General features: G+C 42.8%; 1 protein-coding gene across 1 annotated transcript; it reads right to left on the bottom strand.

Moving 5' to 3' along the window:
- Positions 1–9,321: 9,321 nt before the first annotated feature.
- LOC124660874 (nucleolar protein 58-like) lies at positions 9,322–12,004 on the bottom strand. The gene is made up of 7 exons (XM_047198714.1): positions 11,860–12,004; positions 11,348–11,457; positions 11,212–11,253; positions 10,393–10,560; positions 10,143–10,319; positions 9,744–9,947; positions 9,322–9,656 (listed from the first exon to the last, which is right to left on the bottom strand). The coding sequence occupies exons 1-7, from the start codon at positions 11,966–11,968 to the stop codon at positions 9,471–9,473; spliced, it is 996 nt and encodes a 331-aa protein (XP_047054670.1). The 5' UTR covers positions 11,969–12,004; the 3' UTR covers positions 9,322–9,470.
- Positions 12,005–13,752: the final 1,748 nt, after the last annotated feature.

The following is a 13,752-nucleotide window of genomic DNA, read 5'->3' as shown; positions in this document are numbered from 1 at the left end:
ATCCAGATTTGGTGGGAGGTGGTGGTGGAAGAGTGTTTGGGGAAAGTGGGTGGCACATGTGAGTGGAGGGTTAAAAGCAGGAAATGGTCCCGGGTTAGCGATGGCGCACCACCTAGCGGTGCGCCACTCGCTAGGGTGACATAGCAATGGCGCACCGATAAGTGGTGCGCCACCGCTAAGCCTCTCATCTCTAAATGGGCTCGGCCACCCCTAGCAAGTGGCGCACCGGCCGACATGCGCCATAGGTAACCTATGTAGCGGTGGCGCACCGACGAAGTGCGCCATTGCTAAGCCTATCATCTCTAAACGGGCTCTGGACACCTCCTAGCAGTGGCGCACCTCACCAACGTGCGCCATAGGTAAGAAATGTAGCAGTGGCGCACCCCTCTGACGTGCGCCACTACTACTTTTGTAACAGTGGCCCACCTTTTTGTGGTGCGCCACTGCTAAGTAGTAGTGGCGCACGGCAGTCATGGTGCGCCACTGCTGGCAGTATTACGGCTAGGCCTTTTCCTAGTAGTGGGCGTTCCACCGACCACCAGCTCCACACCCTCGACAAGACAAACTACACAACGAAAGCAAAATCCCATGTATCAAACACTTAGGGTGTATCACTGCAAAGTTGAAGTTCGAAGGGGTAACCAATAATTAATTGAGGTAAACTTGCACAGAATGGACATCTTTTTAGGGATATAAATTCTTGGCAATTTATTGGTTAGATCAAACTGGCAACCTGTAGGTTCCACAATTTGGCCTATGCAAACCTCTAAATAGTAGTAGCTATCCAGAGCGAAATAACACCAATTCATCAGCAGGAGAGGATAAGCAACTAAGTAAGATGCTATTCATCAACATCAATTCATCAACAGCAGAAAATTAACTCTGACTCTGAATGCTAGTACTTTAAATGTATGTGTAACTTCCTAATTATTATTATTTAACATCAAATGTAATAACAGTTACATGAACTTAATCTATGTCTGTACTTTGCGCATATGAGCCAAATACATTGTCAATACCGTGTAAAATATGGTTCTTTACGATGCAAACAGGGAAAAAGCTTCATATATGAAGGCAAAGTTTTATTGTTTTAACGCTAAATCTAATTGATAGAAAGTGGCACCTCAAATACACTGTCAGCACTTCAAAATCATCGTATATGCAGCAAAGAATTTTTGCTAGACAGTAATGCTATTTTTATTTCGTTTTTAGCAGCATACAGGGAATAAGGAACTATGCATAACTTCCTAGCTACAGTTTGGAAGCAGACAACTACATATACAACTTCATACTTGCTTTGACATCACTACAACCAACAAGAGAAATCATATATACAGAAAAATAAATGACAAAATGTAGAAGTGCTTACTTCAGGTACCTGTCTGCAACGGCATCACCTTTGCTACGAAGAACAGATCCAACTCATCCTACTGGCCACCCTCCAAAAGTCCTCAGCACTCCATTCAACATTTGCTCTGGACCACAGACTGCAATATTACTGGTACGAAATCATCAGGATTGAAACTCTGAAAACCGCACCACACCCTGCAATATTTCCAGTACAAATTCACCAGAATCTTAGCCATACAAGTATATACATAATACATGCACTGGAAATAAACTTTTTCACAAACAGGGGATGATTCATGTTAAGCTGATAGAGGATTATTGTCAGTTATCCAAAAAAAAAACTGACCTCATCAGAACAAATACGATCCGACTTAACACCTTACAATGGGAATCAAGTTATCCAACAAATGGTTAGCCCATGCAAGTGTGACATCACCAGCAACAGTAATCACAAGATCAACATCACATATTGTTCCTTCCTGCAAGCAATTTCCAGGGAAAGGTAAGATGGAATAAAAATATTATCAAGTCAAACATCATCAAAGCAGGCACCAACTGACCATTCTATAGGACTTTCATGTCCAAGTGTGGCAAAAGGCGAGTATGCAGATGCTATGGAGATCTAAGAATAGACCTCATGGAAAGACAAGCTCTGCATCATGCACAAAATCCAAACAAATGTCAAACATTACCAAAGAAGGCACCATCAGATATAGAAAGAGCAAAACAGTAAGCCGATCAATCTGATGGACCCCATTTTGCCAATATTATATATCATAGATCTCACTTGAGATAAAAGCTGAGTTCAAGTAATACAGTTTGAGATAATCACCAAGCAGATGTGATAGTTACAATGCACCCATTTATTGTCACTAATAATAGCTCTGTGCTCCCTACCTGCTCCACCAAGGGGAGAAACCCAATTCTATGGAGAAGAAAACGATGATTAGATCGATCCGAACTGGCAGCAAACAAACTGGATTTTCTGAATCAATTTCCATACAATCGGAAAAATAGGAATGGTAAGATGGCACATGTCATCTTGCCTGGTATTGTTTCAAGAGGAAAAGGCGTAATCTAGAAATATATATACAAAAAGAAGCTAAAAATCCCATTTATATGCAAAAAGGAGTTAAAACCCCACAATATTGTATTAGTAATATTTCCAATATTTTTGCATCATGTGGAGCATGACTGTACCACCCCTATAAAACACCCCTATAAAATATTGTACCAACATAAAGATAAATGTAGACAGGACAAAAAAAGAGAAGTGGGAGAACTTACATGCACATTGGATAAATGAGATCACGAGAAGAGGCAGGCCTAGCTTCAGGATAATACTCGTGGTAAAAATAAAAAGGCCAACATCAATTTTATTTTCAAGCACCAAACACTATTACAAAGACAGGCGGGAATTAGTAAATTGTATGGAATTAGCAATCATTGTTTACAAATCTAAACCAAATTTGAATTGAAGATATTAAAAAATAAGAGAACAGATTCACCAACACAAGATAGTTAAATTATTCTATTTATGAACATTGCGATTAGTATAATACAATACAGATAAATTCTAAGTGACTACCGAACCAAGACAATCTTTCGAACACTCATCGTGACAGAGAAACATTCAAATGACCTCTGAATAGTAACCATAGAATTTATACATGACATGGGAATAATATATCAGCTCCAATTCAAAAAACTTCTGTGTCAGTTGCCATTTATTTTAAATTGATGGTTAATAAATTCTATTTTGTAGCAAAGATTCCCGCCGCAACGCGCAGGGTATCATCTAGTTTGATAGACAGAAATAGCCAAACACAAAAGATGTTTGTTTAACTTGGTGAGCTCCTCACAAATTCATAAAAAATATGAAACAACAACAAATGAGGGCGGTGAAACAAAATCCTGAACTCGTGATTTTCTCGTAAGTATAAATATGAGATGAAGACATCCATGACACCAAATAGCATCAATAGAACCTTTCATGCTTGCGACAAGACTGGACCGAGTACTGTGCGTTGTCTGGGCATACATATATGAAAACTGAGAAATAACGAAGAGATCCTTTGATACCCAAGGAAAATAGAACATGGGCAAATAATTTTCTGTTCCCATTAAAAATCTGCTCTTTTCTCTACCACACATCAGATACAGAAACAAGCATATTACTACTTTTATCTAGAGAACATCTTGTTGAATCCTGTTTAGAAAAACACATTGTTTGGAGACTGAACACATTAGAAATTTCTCATCTAGCAAACTGCTGATGTAACACAGAAGATCTCACCTTGGCAATAAGAATGTGCAATGCAAGCAATGACTCCTTTCAAAGACCTCCACTGCCTCGGTGACCTCTTGTTGCCTCAATATCTGATGACTTCCATACGAAAACATACCAAATTAGAGCACCATCTTACGAGCACATGATTCTTACAGAACGTGTGTGCACAAACATACCAAGATTAGATCACGAACCAGAGAAGCACGCACACACACAAAATTACCATCTCTAGTCATCAAGCAGCAGAGGGGGAGGGGAGATGTATACATACTCGAAGCAGAGCTGCAAAGCGGGGGCGGGGGCGGAGCGGAGGAGGGCGGCCATGGCGCGGAGGGAGGTGGCGGTGACGGAGTTGGAGGCGAGGCCGCGGCTGCGGAGGACGTCGAGGAGAGCGGTAGTGTGGGGCTTGAGCTGGGCGAAGACGGCGGCTAGGGTTTCGTCGGAGGCCGCCGCCGAGCATACGTCGGCCATGGTGTGGAGGAGCCGCGACGGTGGCGTCGACCCGAGGCGGCGCCCGACCACCTCCTCATCGCACGACGACGCACGCGACCGGCTGTCACCTGGAGGAGCCGCGGCGGCGACGACTGACGCGGCATCCGCGCGGCGACACCCGCGACCGGCCGTGAGCGTCGCCTGCCGGCGCTCCAGCGCCCCGCGGCTGCTCCCGGGCCCGCGCTGCCGGCCGCCTCCGCGACGTGCTCGAGGGAGAGAGGCGCGACGACGGCGGCTCGGGGTCGTCGAGGAGGAGGCGCGAGGCGGCGAGGCAACGCGCCACGCCGACGCTGGGTAGGTCGAGGGGGGACGCGCGACTGCGGCGGCTCCGGGCTGCCGTCCGCTGGCGACATGAGAGAGCTCGGCGGCGGCAGCGACGCGGCGGCTGGCGCGGTTGAGGGACGGAAGAGAGGAGACGCGGTGCTGAGAATGGGCCAGATATTTTACGATCTAGGGTTTTCACCCCGGGCGCAGGCACGGGCGTTGCCAGGAGAAACGACTGACTCGGAACAAACGCACCCTACCGTCTCGCAACTGGCCCCGCACGAAACAGGCCCACGCGTCATTGACCATAAACGAGGAGGCAGAGGTAAAGAAAAAATGACCACATCCAACGGCCAGGGTGAAAAGTGGGCGATAACCAGACAGTTCCCTGGTATAAGATATAAAAAAAGTAGTAATCAATGCCAAAAATATACACACATATATAGTACATCAAATACTTAGTATAGTCATTCTCTATTTAAGAAATATTACCTTTTGTGATCTGAAATATCATGTACGATTTTTTGTTGCCACGGGAAAATATTCTCGTTCCATGTAGACCCAGGACATTCCTTTGACATGGCTTTCGGTAAGTGTTCAGCAATCCATAAAAGTCTATGCACATATTTTGCAATTGGGTTTCGTTGGTAGGTGGGATCAATGGGAGTAGGATCCAAAATGTAAACGGTTCTGGTATCTTTGTCCAGTATGAATAGAATAAAGTCCTAGCCGGATTGTATTGGAATATGAATCTGAAATAGGCTTGATATTAGATATATACTATTTTTTGGAGGACATATATAGGGAAGTTTTCTTACCGATTTGCATGATGAAACATTATATTTGATACCGGGCCAGCTACTTACCGAATATGCTAGTTGTTCCACATCCAACTTCTTTCGATGGTTTGGATGTCGTCCAAAATCAGTAATCATCTAGGATATTATTAAATATAAGTATTTAGAAAGGAAATAAAAAAGAATTAGTATAATTTATGTAATTAAATATATATAGTGAATGTAAGGACATACCCAAAATTGTGTGTCAAGATAATGCTTTGTTATCAACCCTCTTCTTTTTTTCATCACCTGGATGTCGTCAAACATAATCTTCCGTACGATTAAATTGAAACAATCCCGGTCCATGGGCAACTCGTCATTTAGCATTTCTTGAAGTTTTCTGAGAGTCAAGCTAATGGGATATGGATTAGAGCTTTGTACCCAGACTTTCCTGTAAATCAATATTATAAAGAAATAATTAGATAATGTATGTTGCCAGTTGCATTCAATTATTGAGATAGATTATATGCAAATAGATAGCTTACTCTAAAGTTTCTGTAGAATTGATTGATTTGATGTAGTTACAAAGTCCACCTACTAACTCATGTTGGTTCAGGTTAGAAAGAATAGACATCAATGACTGGTATTTCAGCAGATAATGACTTATTGTTGTTAGATTGATTGTGATCAAAAGGACTGTCTGACATTATAACATCATCACTTTCTTCAAACATTGCGGTCGGTGGCGCCGTGTTTGTTTTCCAACATAACAGTATGGTAGCTATTTTTTCCGAAAAGAAGTAATAATTTCCTGCACATCATAAAAAAATATTATATTAATTTAGATAACAATTAAAATGGAACTAACTATATACTCCCTCCGTTCTTTTTTAATTGACTCGGATTTAGTACAATTTTATACTAAATTTGAGTCAATTAAAAAAGACCGGAGGGAGTAATAAGTAACCAAACAACAGAGCTATTTACATGTGTAATCAGATGGGATAGTTTATGTCCAGTCCAATATTCCATGAATTTGAGCATAAATAGACCACAGGATGAACTGTATAATTAAAATACAATTTCAGTACTCAACACGAATCACAATATTTCCTATATTTTAATTATTATAAAACATAGGTCATCTATATACCTTTCTTTTTGGATTGGCTCATGTGGTTGTTCTGTAATCTTCCATTTAGTAATATTAAGGTCTTTCCAAATACAATTGCTCAAGCTTTCTTGACTTTTAAGAATGTCCGAGTGATATTGTAGTCCTTGCAGCTGCAACAATTATTAGTGATCAAAACATAAGTGATGGATCAATTTATGGCATAAGACATGTTACGTAAATGATGTAGTAACTAACCGTAATATTGAGGTCAGCTCGACTGTTCTCCCAACACAATGAGTCAAGTACTTGTATCTCGGTTTTTTCAACATTGATGCAAGCTAAGTACCAATGCGAGTCCTTGATATTTATTGGAAGATGGATCTATAACAAAATACAATGAGTTATTTGTAGACATGTAAATTAAGAATTTAAAATCTACATAGAACTTGAGAATTATGGATTTCGATGTTACCATATTATGGTTCAGATAGTTTTTGACAATAATTTTCATAGAGGTAGGCCCATGGGTATTCCAATTTCACCATCTTGTTTAGGAGTCTAGTAACAAAGGGATTCTCAAAATATACTTGAGCATCATTCTGTGCATGTATTTGGTCCCTCATACAAGCTATATATGCGCTGATTACCTACAAAGATTGGAAAAAATCATTAATAATGGGTATCCAAAATCCGGAACCATGTCATTATTAGTAAAGGGTACTTACTCATCGTCTAGCCATTTGCTTTTATCTAGCAGGCCCACCAAATAACGTTGCTTGATAGATATGTCTTCTATCTTCACCAATATTTCTTCCTTCGAAGAGTATAGTATAACATCATGAGCACATTCATCATCTTAACCTGCAAAAAGATAAGAAGATAAAGAAGTATATATGTTGAATTAGTACACATACATAAATAGTTCATTTAATAGCATTTGCTCTATATATTGATTTAATTATAGTTGAAATTATAAGTAACAAAAGCAAAAAAGCAAAAATAGTAAGTGGATATTTCACCTTGTGGTAGACAGTCATATACTATATTATTTATTGACAGGCCATTTTCTTGATGATTTGCTTGTAGTAACACGCCATTTTCTTGATCATTTATTTCTGAACCAATCGATTCAGAACATTCTGAAATCACAGATGTAGGGGAGATGATAGGTGATGGAAATTGATCATCCATAACTCGCGATTCCAATGTTTTTGATCTTTTTATAGGACAGTTATGAAATTCCTCAAGAGTGGTTGCTTCACTCTTGTGATCCATTTTCTGCAAACATAAGAAAAAAAAAGTTTAACATCACATATGCCGTACTAATTATAAGCAAGCGAACCAGGACAGTAATTCATGTGCCAGAAAGTAAGATAGTATAGCTTAAAATTCAGTATATAATTATACATCATACCAATCTTATCTTTCTCTTACCACCTAGCTTGAAATTCAGTATACTGATTCTACCTCATACCAATCTTATTTCTCTCTTTCTGTACCTCTCTCAACAAATAAATTATGAAAGTAATTTGGGCTGAAATCAGAGCAATTTAGACAATGGAAATAAAGCAATTTAGAGGACTGGAAAATAGAGCAATTCAGACGAGCACACATCACCAAAACTACCAATTACTGTATCTGAAAACAGAGCAGTTCACACAAGCACAGAACGGACAGACAAGCAGAAATTATACCGTATCTGGTACTGTGGATATTGCAGGCGATTCCACATCAAGCATTGCAGACAAAAGTAGAGAGACGGCCGCAACATCGAGTTGAGACGGAAATTCGGCCATGGCAATGTCCATCTTTGGCGGATCTTCCAGCGGGACTTCGATCTTGGGTATCGATTTTGATTTCGCTCGAGGCATCTTGGGCGAAACTTTTGACGGGGCTTCGAGCTTGGGTTTCGATTTTGATTTTGCTTTCGCTCGAGGCATCTTGGGCGACACTTTCAGAGGGACTTCGAGCTTGGATTTCAATTTCGATTTCGCTCGAGGCATCTTGGGCGAAACTTCCGGTGAGGGATTGGAATCCTAAATTTCTGATGGTACTTCGAGCTGGGTTTCGATTTCGATCGACGGAATCGAGGGGCTGGAGTATTTTTATGAGGGAACACCATGGTCGGTACTTCGAGCTAGGTTTCGATTTCGATGGACGGAATCGAGGGGCTGGAGTATTTTTATGAGGGAACACCATGGTCGCGTTTGGAAAATGTTCAAGTTTGAAAAAAATTGAACAAATTTCGAAATTTGAACAAATTTTAATCTTGAACAAATTTTAAGTTTTGAACGATTTTTTAAATTTGAACGAATTTCGTAATTTTGAACAAAATTTTAACCTTGAACAAATTTCGGAAGAATTTTGAACAAATAAATTTTGAACGATTTTTGAACTTTGAACGAATTTCGAAATTTGAACAAATTTTAATCTTGAACGAATTTCAAAATTTCGGAATAATTTTGAATTTTGAACAAATAAATTTCGAACTATTTTTAAAATCTGTAGACAGAAATTTTGAACATAATTTTCAGAAACAGTAACTGTTCAGGAGGGAGCAGAAACAGGCGGAACGAAGATTATGGGCCAGGCCCAAAACGCCAAGGGGGTGTGCGGCACCTCGCCTTCCACCGACCAGGTCGGTGTAAAGCAGACCCGTCGAGCACAGTCTGTGTCGAAGCCGTCTAGACCAATCCATGTCGAAGCAGTTTGCATTGGGCTGGGTCACCGATTAATGGGCCACGGGACTTGACTGGTATTGGCTCAATGCCACGGTCTTTTTTCTCACGTACTCCATACGTACGTAGATCAAATATACAGCAGCGTACGAATGAAACGTTATTCACTTGGCGGTGGCATGTGGTGTAATTTCAGCACGAGACTCCTTCTCCGCCCCTCTCAACGCAGCCACAGGAGAGAGAGGACTGCAGGAAAGAAAGGACTGCAAGTTGATTTGATGATTTCTAAGGAGCATATTGCAGAAGAGGCCGACGTGCCACGGCCACATTCAGATTTTAATAGTAAAAAAGATGTGTACCAAAGACTCCATTCACACTAAGAACAAACTAAGTTAGGTGATACAACAGTTTCAGATTGTTGTGAGCTTATGGTTCAGCTCCATATGCTTGCACGGCCATACACATGGTTGTTAATGAACAAATTCTTGTCATGCAACTTCCACTTATCCAGCTTCATATGCTTCCTTAGCCTCCTCGATCAATGATTTCAACAGTTCTTTTTTCTTAATCCTAACTTTATGAGCATACATCATATGGTTGTAGATTCCCAAGCAAGAGTCCATATCCAACACATTTTCATATAATGGTGCATCCTTCACCAACTTTGATACCACGTCTTCTGAAATCATCTGAAAGAGATATGATTTGGACATTTAAGTTCGTCAGAAATGCACAGAATGCAGCTGGGAACAGACTATCTAGCACAAAGAACTTACCTCAAAAGCATTGCCAGCTTCTTCAGGCCAACATACAATCTTTAGGGCTATTGCAATTTTCAGTAAGCCCCAATCCTCACAGCTAATGCCAGATAAATTCTTGATGTGGTCAGCTGCCTTACGCAAGGCTACATAATTATCCTTCTCAATAGAATCACACTCAAAAAACAAGAAGGCAGCCGTCTTAATAATTTTATCATTGACCTGGATACAAAGAGGGTTGCTTCATCATTAAAGCAACGATGCAAACAATAATTATTTTTCAATAGAAGCTGCACCCAAAACTTGGATTCGTGAAAATGAAGGATTCGAATATGCACAGCAAGCAAGTCATCATACTTTGTAGCAGTAAATGACAGGGAGCTATAAAGCAAAAGGCATGGCAACTAGTTAACTCACCATCTCTGGTTTGACATTACAGTCATAACGACTCAAGAAGTTTTGCAGTCCTTGACTCAATGGGAGTCGGTCATCTTCAGTCAGCCGTGATTTTTCTCCAGGCACAGAATGTGACAACCATTTCTGTATGCCCCACATTAACTCCATCACAATTGGACCATACAGGCAGGGTATACCCTGAAACAAGTCACAAAGGAAATGGTGATCAAAGTTGTTTAAAGAAATAGGGAAACGAGCAGCTTATACTCACCAATCTTTCTTCAATGATTCTTTTATATTCAGGCTTTCCAACAGCCATTTTCTGCCCAGGACAGCGATGCTTCATGATCATCTCAGCAAGTCTTTCGTTAACACCAGTATTTTCATTAATGGCGCTGGACTTGTCCTCAAAAGTTTGAAACTCATTCGGCCAAACAATCTGGTAAGGAAATACACAAGAATGGGCATGTTCAGGGGCAGAAAGAAAGAACCAATCAAATACCATGCCAGAGAGGGCGGCGATTCACTAGGTGCATCTCAACCGTAAAGATTGTGCCCATGTTCACGTCTCCTCATCAAAAACTAGTGTCATTCAGATCAAGTGATATTTTGACAGTAAAACAAGTGGTGCTCTTAAAGAAGTAGCAGCACATCAAAGCCTGAATCATTCTACCTAGCAGTTAAATTCGAACCTGGTTCATAGCAATACCCGCATTAGGTTTCAGCCTTCGTGAACTGATTTGTTATTGATCTCGCTACGATCATGGAAAGAAGTAGTTTTTTTTTTGGAGGGGGGGGAGGCTCTTCATTATTCAACATGGAACAGTGTGTTTACGTTCCTCCATCAATCCAGAACAAAATAAGTACATAAATATGCAATCATAAATGGGGCAAGATAAAAATTACTAACATAATTTTAGTGCCAAGCTACATAAGAAAGTAAGAATCAGATGAAGGGAATCAAAATAAGTACATAAATATCCAATCATAAATGGGGCAAGATAAAATTACTAACATCATTTTAGTGCCAAGCAACATAAGAAAGTAACAATCAGATGAAGGGAATCAAAATAAAGAACGGGGCACTAACCATGTTTGAGCTCCAATTTTCAGCGAATTGAGCCCATATAAACTGGAAGAGGCAAAGTTAAAGAGAAAAATTAGGTACATGACATAGGTCACAAGAGCAAGCAAGCACAACAGTAACCAAGGAAAGAACATAATACCTCCATGGGATCTGGTTCGTCAAACAGCAATGCACAAAATGTGAAAATTGTGAAGCCAGAAGGTGTCTCAAACAGCAGTAACACCAGTTCATCTTCCCCACATCTGGACACTACAGACAAGTGAAGCAAACTTAAGCAAGATATCACGTGTGAAGCCATCGAAAGCACTGTAACCCGCGCCAACGTACCCACACTAAATGCCAAACCTATCTCGAACCAAGCCCACGAAACCTACCCTAACTCAACGAGGAGGGGAAGGTGCACCCGAAACCTAACTAACTCGACGAGGGGAAGGAGGCCCAAAACCTACCCTAACTAGGGGATCTGGGGATGGACCCCCAAACCTACCTTAATTCGACGTACGAGGGGAATGAGCAGATCGGGGTGTCTGGATTTGCTGAATCGGGCCCAAAATACACGGCAGTACGTACTGCTGCAAATCTAGGGTTTCCTTTCTCATCCTCACTAGCTACTAAAGTTTGCTTTAGTATTATGGCTGGGGTGTGGCTCACCGTAATGAGGAGCGTCGCCTCTTCGCTGCTTCGCCGGAAGAGAGCGAGCGGACCACCGTCGCCGCTTCGCCGGAGGAGGAGGATAGAGGCAGAGACGCCCAAGCTTCATCGCCGCCGGAGGAGGATGCTAGGGGGTTGCGACCGCGTGTTGTGCACTTCACCGAGTCGACTAGGTTTAGACACGGACGGATTGGTGCGTCTGGACTCTGGATCGAGCGACGAGCCCACCACCACTAAGTCACGGGTTTCCAGTTTAGCAGAGGCCCCTTACGGTTACGGCCCAGTAACAAGTAAAAGAAGAGACATCTCATTAAAAACATTCTTGCACCCTATGAGCTCCATCCAAGGCACTTGAATCGTGGCCGTCCGATCAGATGATGTGGCGGAACATCAACTTTTCATTTTCCTCATCGTGCGATCTGAGCTGTCTGATAAGCAGCGGGGCACTGCTCACATGATCCCGTCCGTCCGTCCGCTAGCGTCCACTTTTCACCTTCCGTTCTGTACACACCCATTGTGGGGCCCGGGCTTTAGCGGCTAGTGTTAGGTGGTGCTGCGTCAACCAAATCCCGGGCTAGAGCGCGGTGGTTGGCCTATGGTTTTCCTTGCCCGCCAGGGGCAAATCCGTCATTTCACGTCCCATTTGTTGTGGGACGGACGGGGATGGCGATGCGTGGCGGTGGCGCCTTCGTCGACGGGTACGGGGCAGGGGTGTCCTCTCCTTGGGTATGGTCGCGTGAGAGAGGGAGGGGCCAAATCGGGTAGCAGTCCGGCGGATCTTTAGGGTTCTTCATGGTGCAAAATCGAGTGTAGCCTCGTCTGCCTAGGGTTCCGCAAACCCAGCCGCAAGAGCTTCAGGTGGAGAACGACGGCGCTGTCGTCGCTCCTTGTTGTCGGTCAACCCACGGCGGTCTCCAACAGGTACCCCTCTTGATCTCTCTGCTCCCTCATGGCTATTCTCTCTCATGCCTCAATTCCTCTCCTTTTCTCTAATCAACCCACGCCTCAGAACCCTAGCCGCCAGCACGAGAGGAAGCGAAGGACCAGATGATGCAGGGGAGGATCCGGCGGCGGCATGAGAAGGAGGCGAGGTGGAGGGCAGCGATGGCTTCCTCGTCCAGCCCGATCCCGACCTGGAGCATGCCGGCGGCCGCCCCGTCCTTCCCGGCATGTTGGTTGTGCTGATTCCCAGCGGGGAAAGCTTGGTCGCCTCACCCTGCAAGAGGAGGCAGGAGGGCCATGGAGGTAGCAGTCTTCCCAGCATCAAGCTCTTCTATCTATTGTCTCTTATCCTTGCTTGTTGTCATTTTGCTTTTGATTTACCTACATGGAGTAGAAAGGGGAGGTGGGACGAAGATAAGCAGAGGAACGAGAGGAGAGGAAACATGCCCAGATCTGATCTTTCTCTCTGGTTCTCCCGCATACATAGCTTTTGTGCCTTCTAGAGCTGCTTGAGGTGATCTACAGATTGCTGCATTTTACTTTCTTCCTCCAGGACGTGCTCATAATTTTCCTTTTTGTTGTTCTTTCCACAGGTCTCTTTAAAACATTCGTGCACCCTATGAGCTCCATCCAAGGCACTTGAATCGTGGCCATACGATCAGATGATGTGGCGGAATGTCAACCGTTCGTTTTCCTGATCGTTCGATCTGAGCCGTCCGATTAGCAGCGGAGCAGTGCTCACATGGTCCCGTCCGTCCGTTTGCTAGCGTCCACTTTTCACCTTTCGTTCTGTACCCACCCACTGCGGGGCCCGAGCTTCAGCGGCTAGTGTTAGGTGGTGTTGAATTGACCAAATCCCGGGCTGGATCGCGGTGGTTGGCCTATGGTTTTCCTTGCCCGCTAGGGGAAAATCCGTCATTTCACGTCCCATTTGTTGTGGGAAGGACGGGG

Source organism: Lolium rigidum, chromosome 6 (genome assembly GCF_022539505.1).
Source record: "Lolium rigidum isolate FL_2022 chromosome 6, APGP_CSIRO_Lrig_0.1, whole genome shotgun sequence".
NCBI classification, from domain to species: domain Eukaryota; kingdom Viridiplantae; phylum Streptophyta; class Magnoliopsida; order Poales; family Poaceae; genus Lolium; species Lolium rigidum.
This window is presented reverse-complemented; position numbering and strand designations above follow the sequence as displayed.

What these genes read in the sequence shown, in the direction of transcription:
- LOC124660874 (XM_047198714.1), bottom strand. Translation starts at nt 11,968, where the DNA reads ATGAAGCTTGGGCGTCTCTGCCTCTATCCTCCTCCTCCGGCGAAGCGG. An exon ending in GTAATGTCAAACCAGAGATG is followed by an intron (nt 9,948 to 10,142) that starts GTGAGTTAACTA and finishes CTTTGTATCCAG; the next exon opens with GTCAATGATAAAATTATTAA. An exon ending in AAGCTGGCAATGCTTTTGAG is followed by an intron (nt 9,657 to 9,743) that starts GTAAGTTCTTTG and finishes TATCTCTTTCAG; the next exon opens with ATGATTTCAGAAGACGTGGT.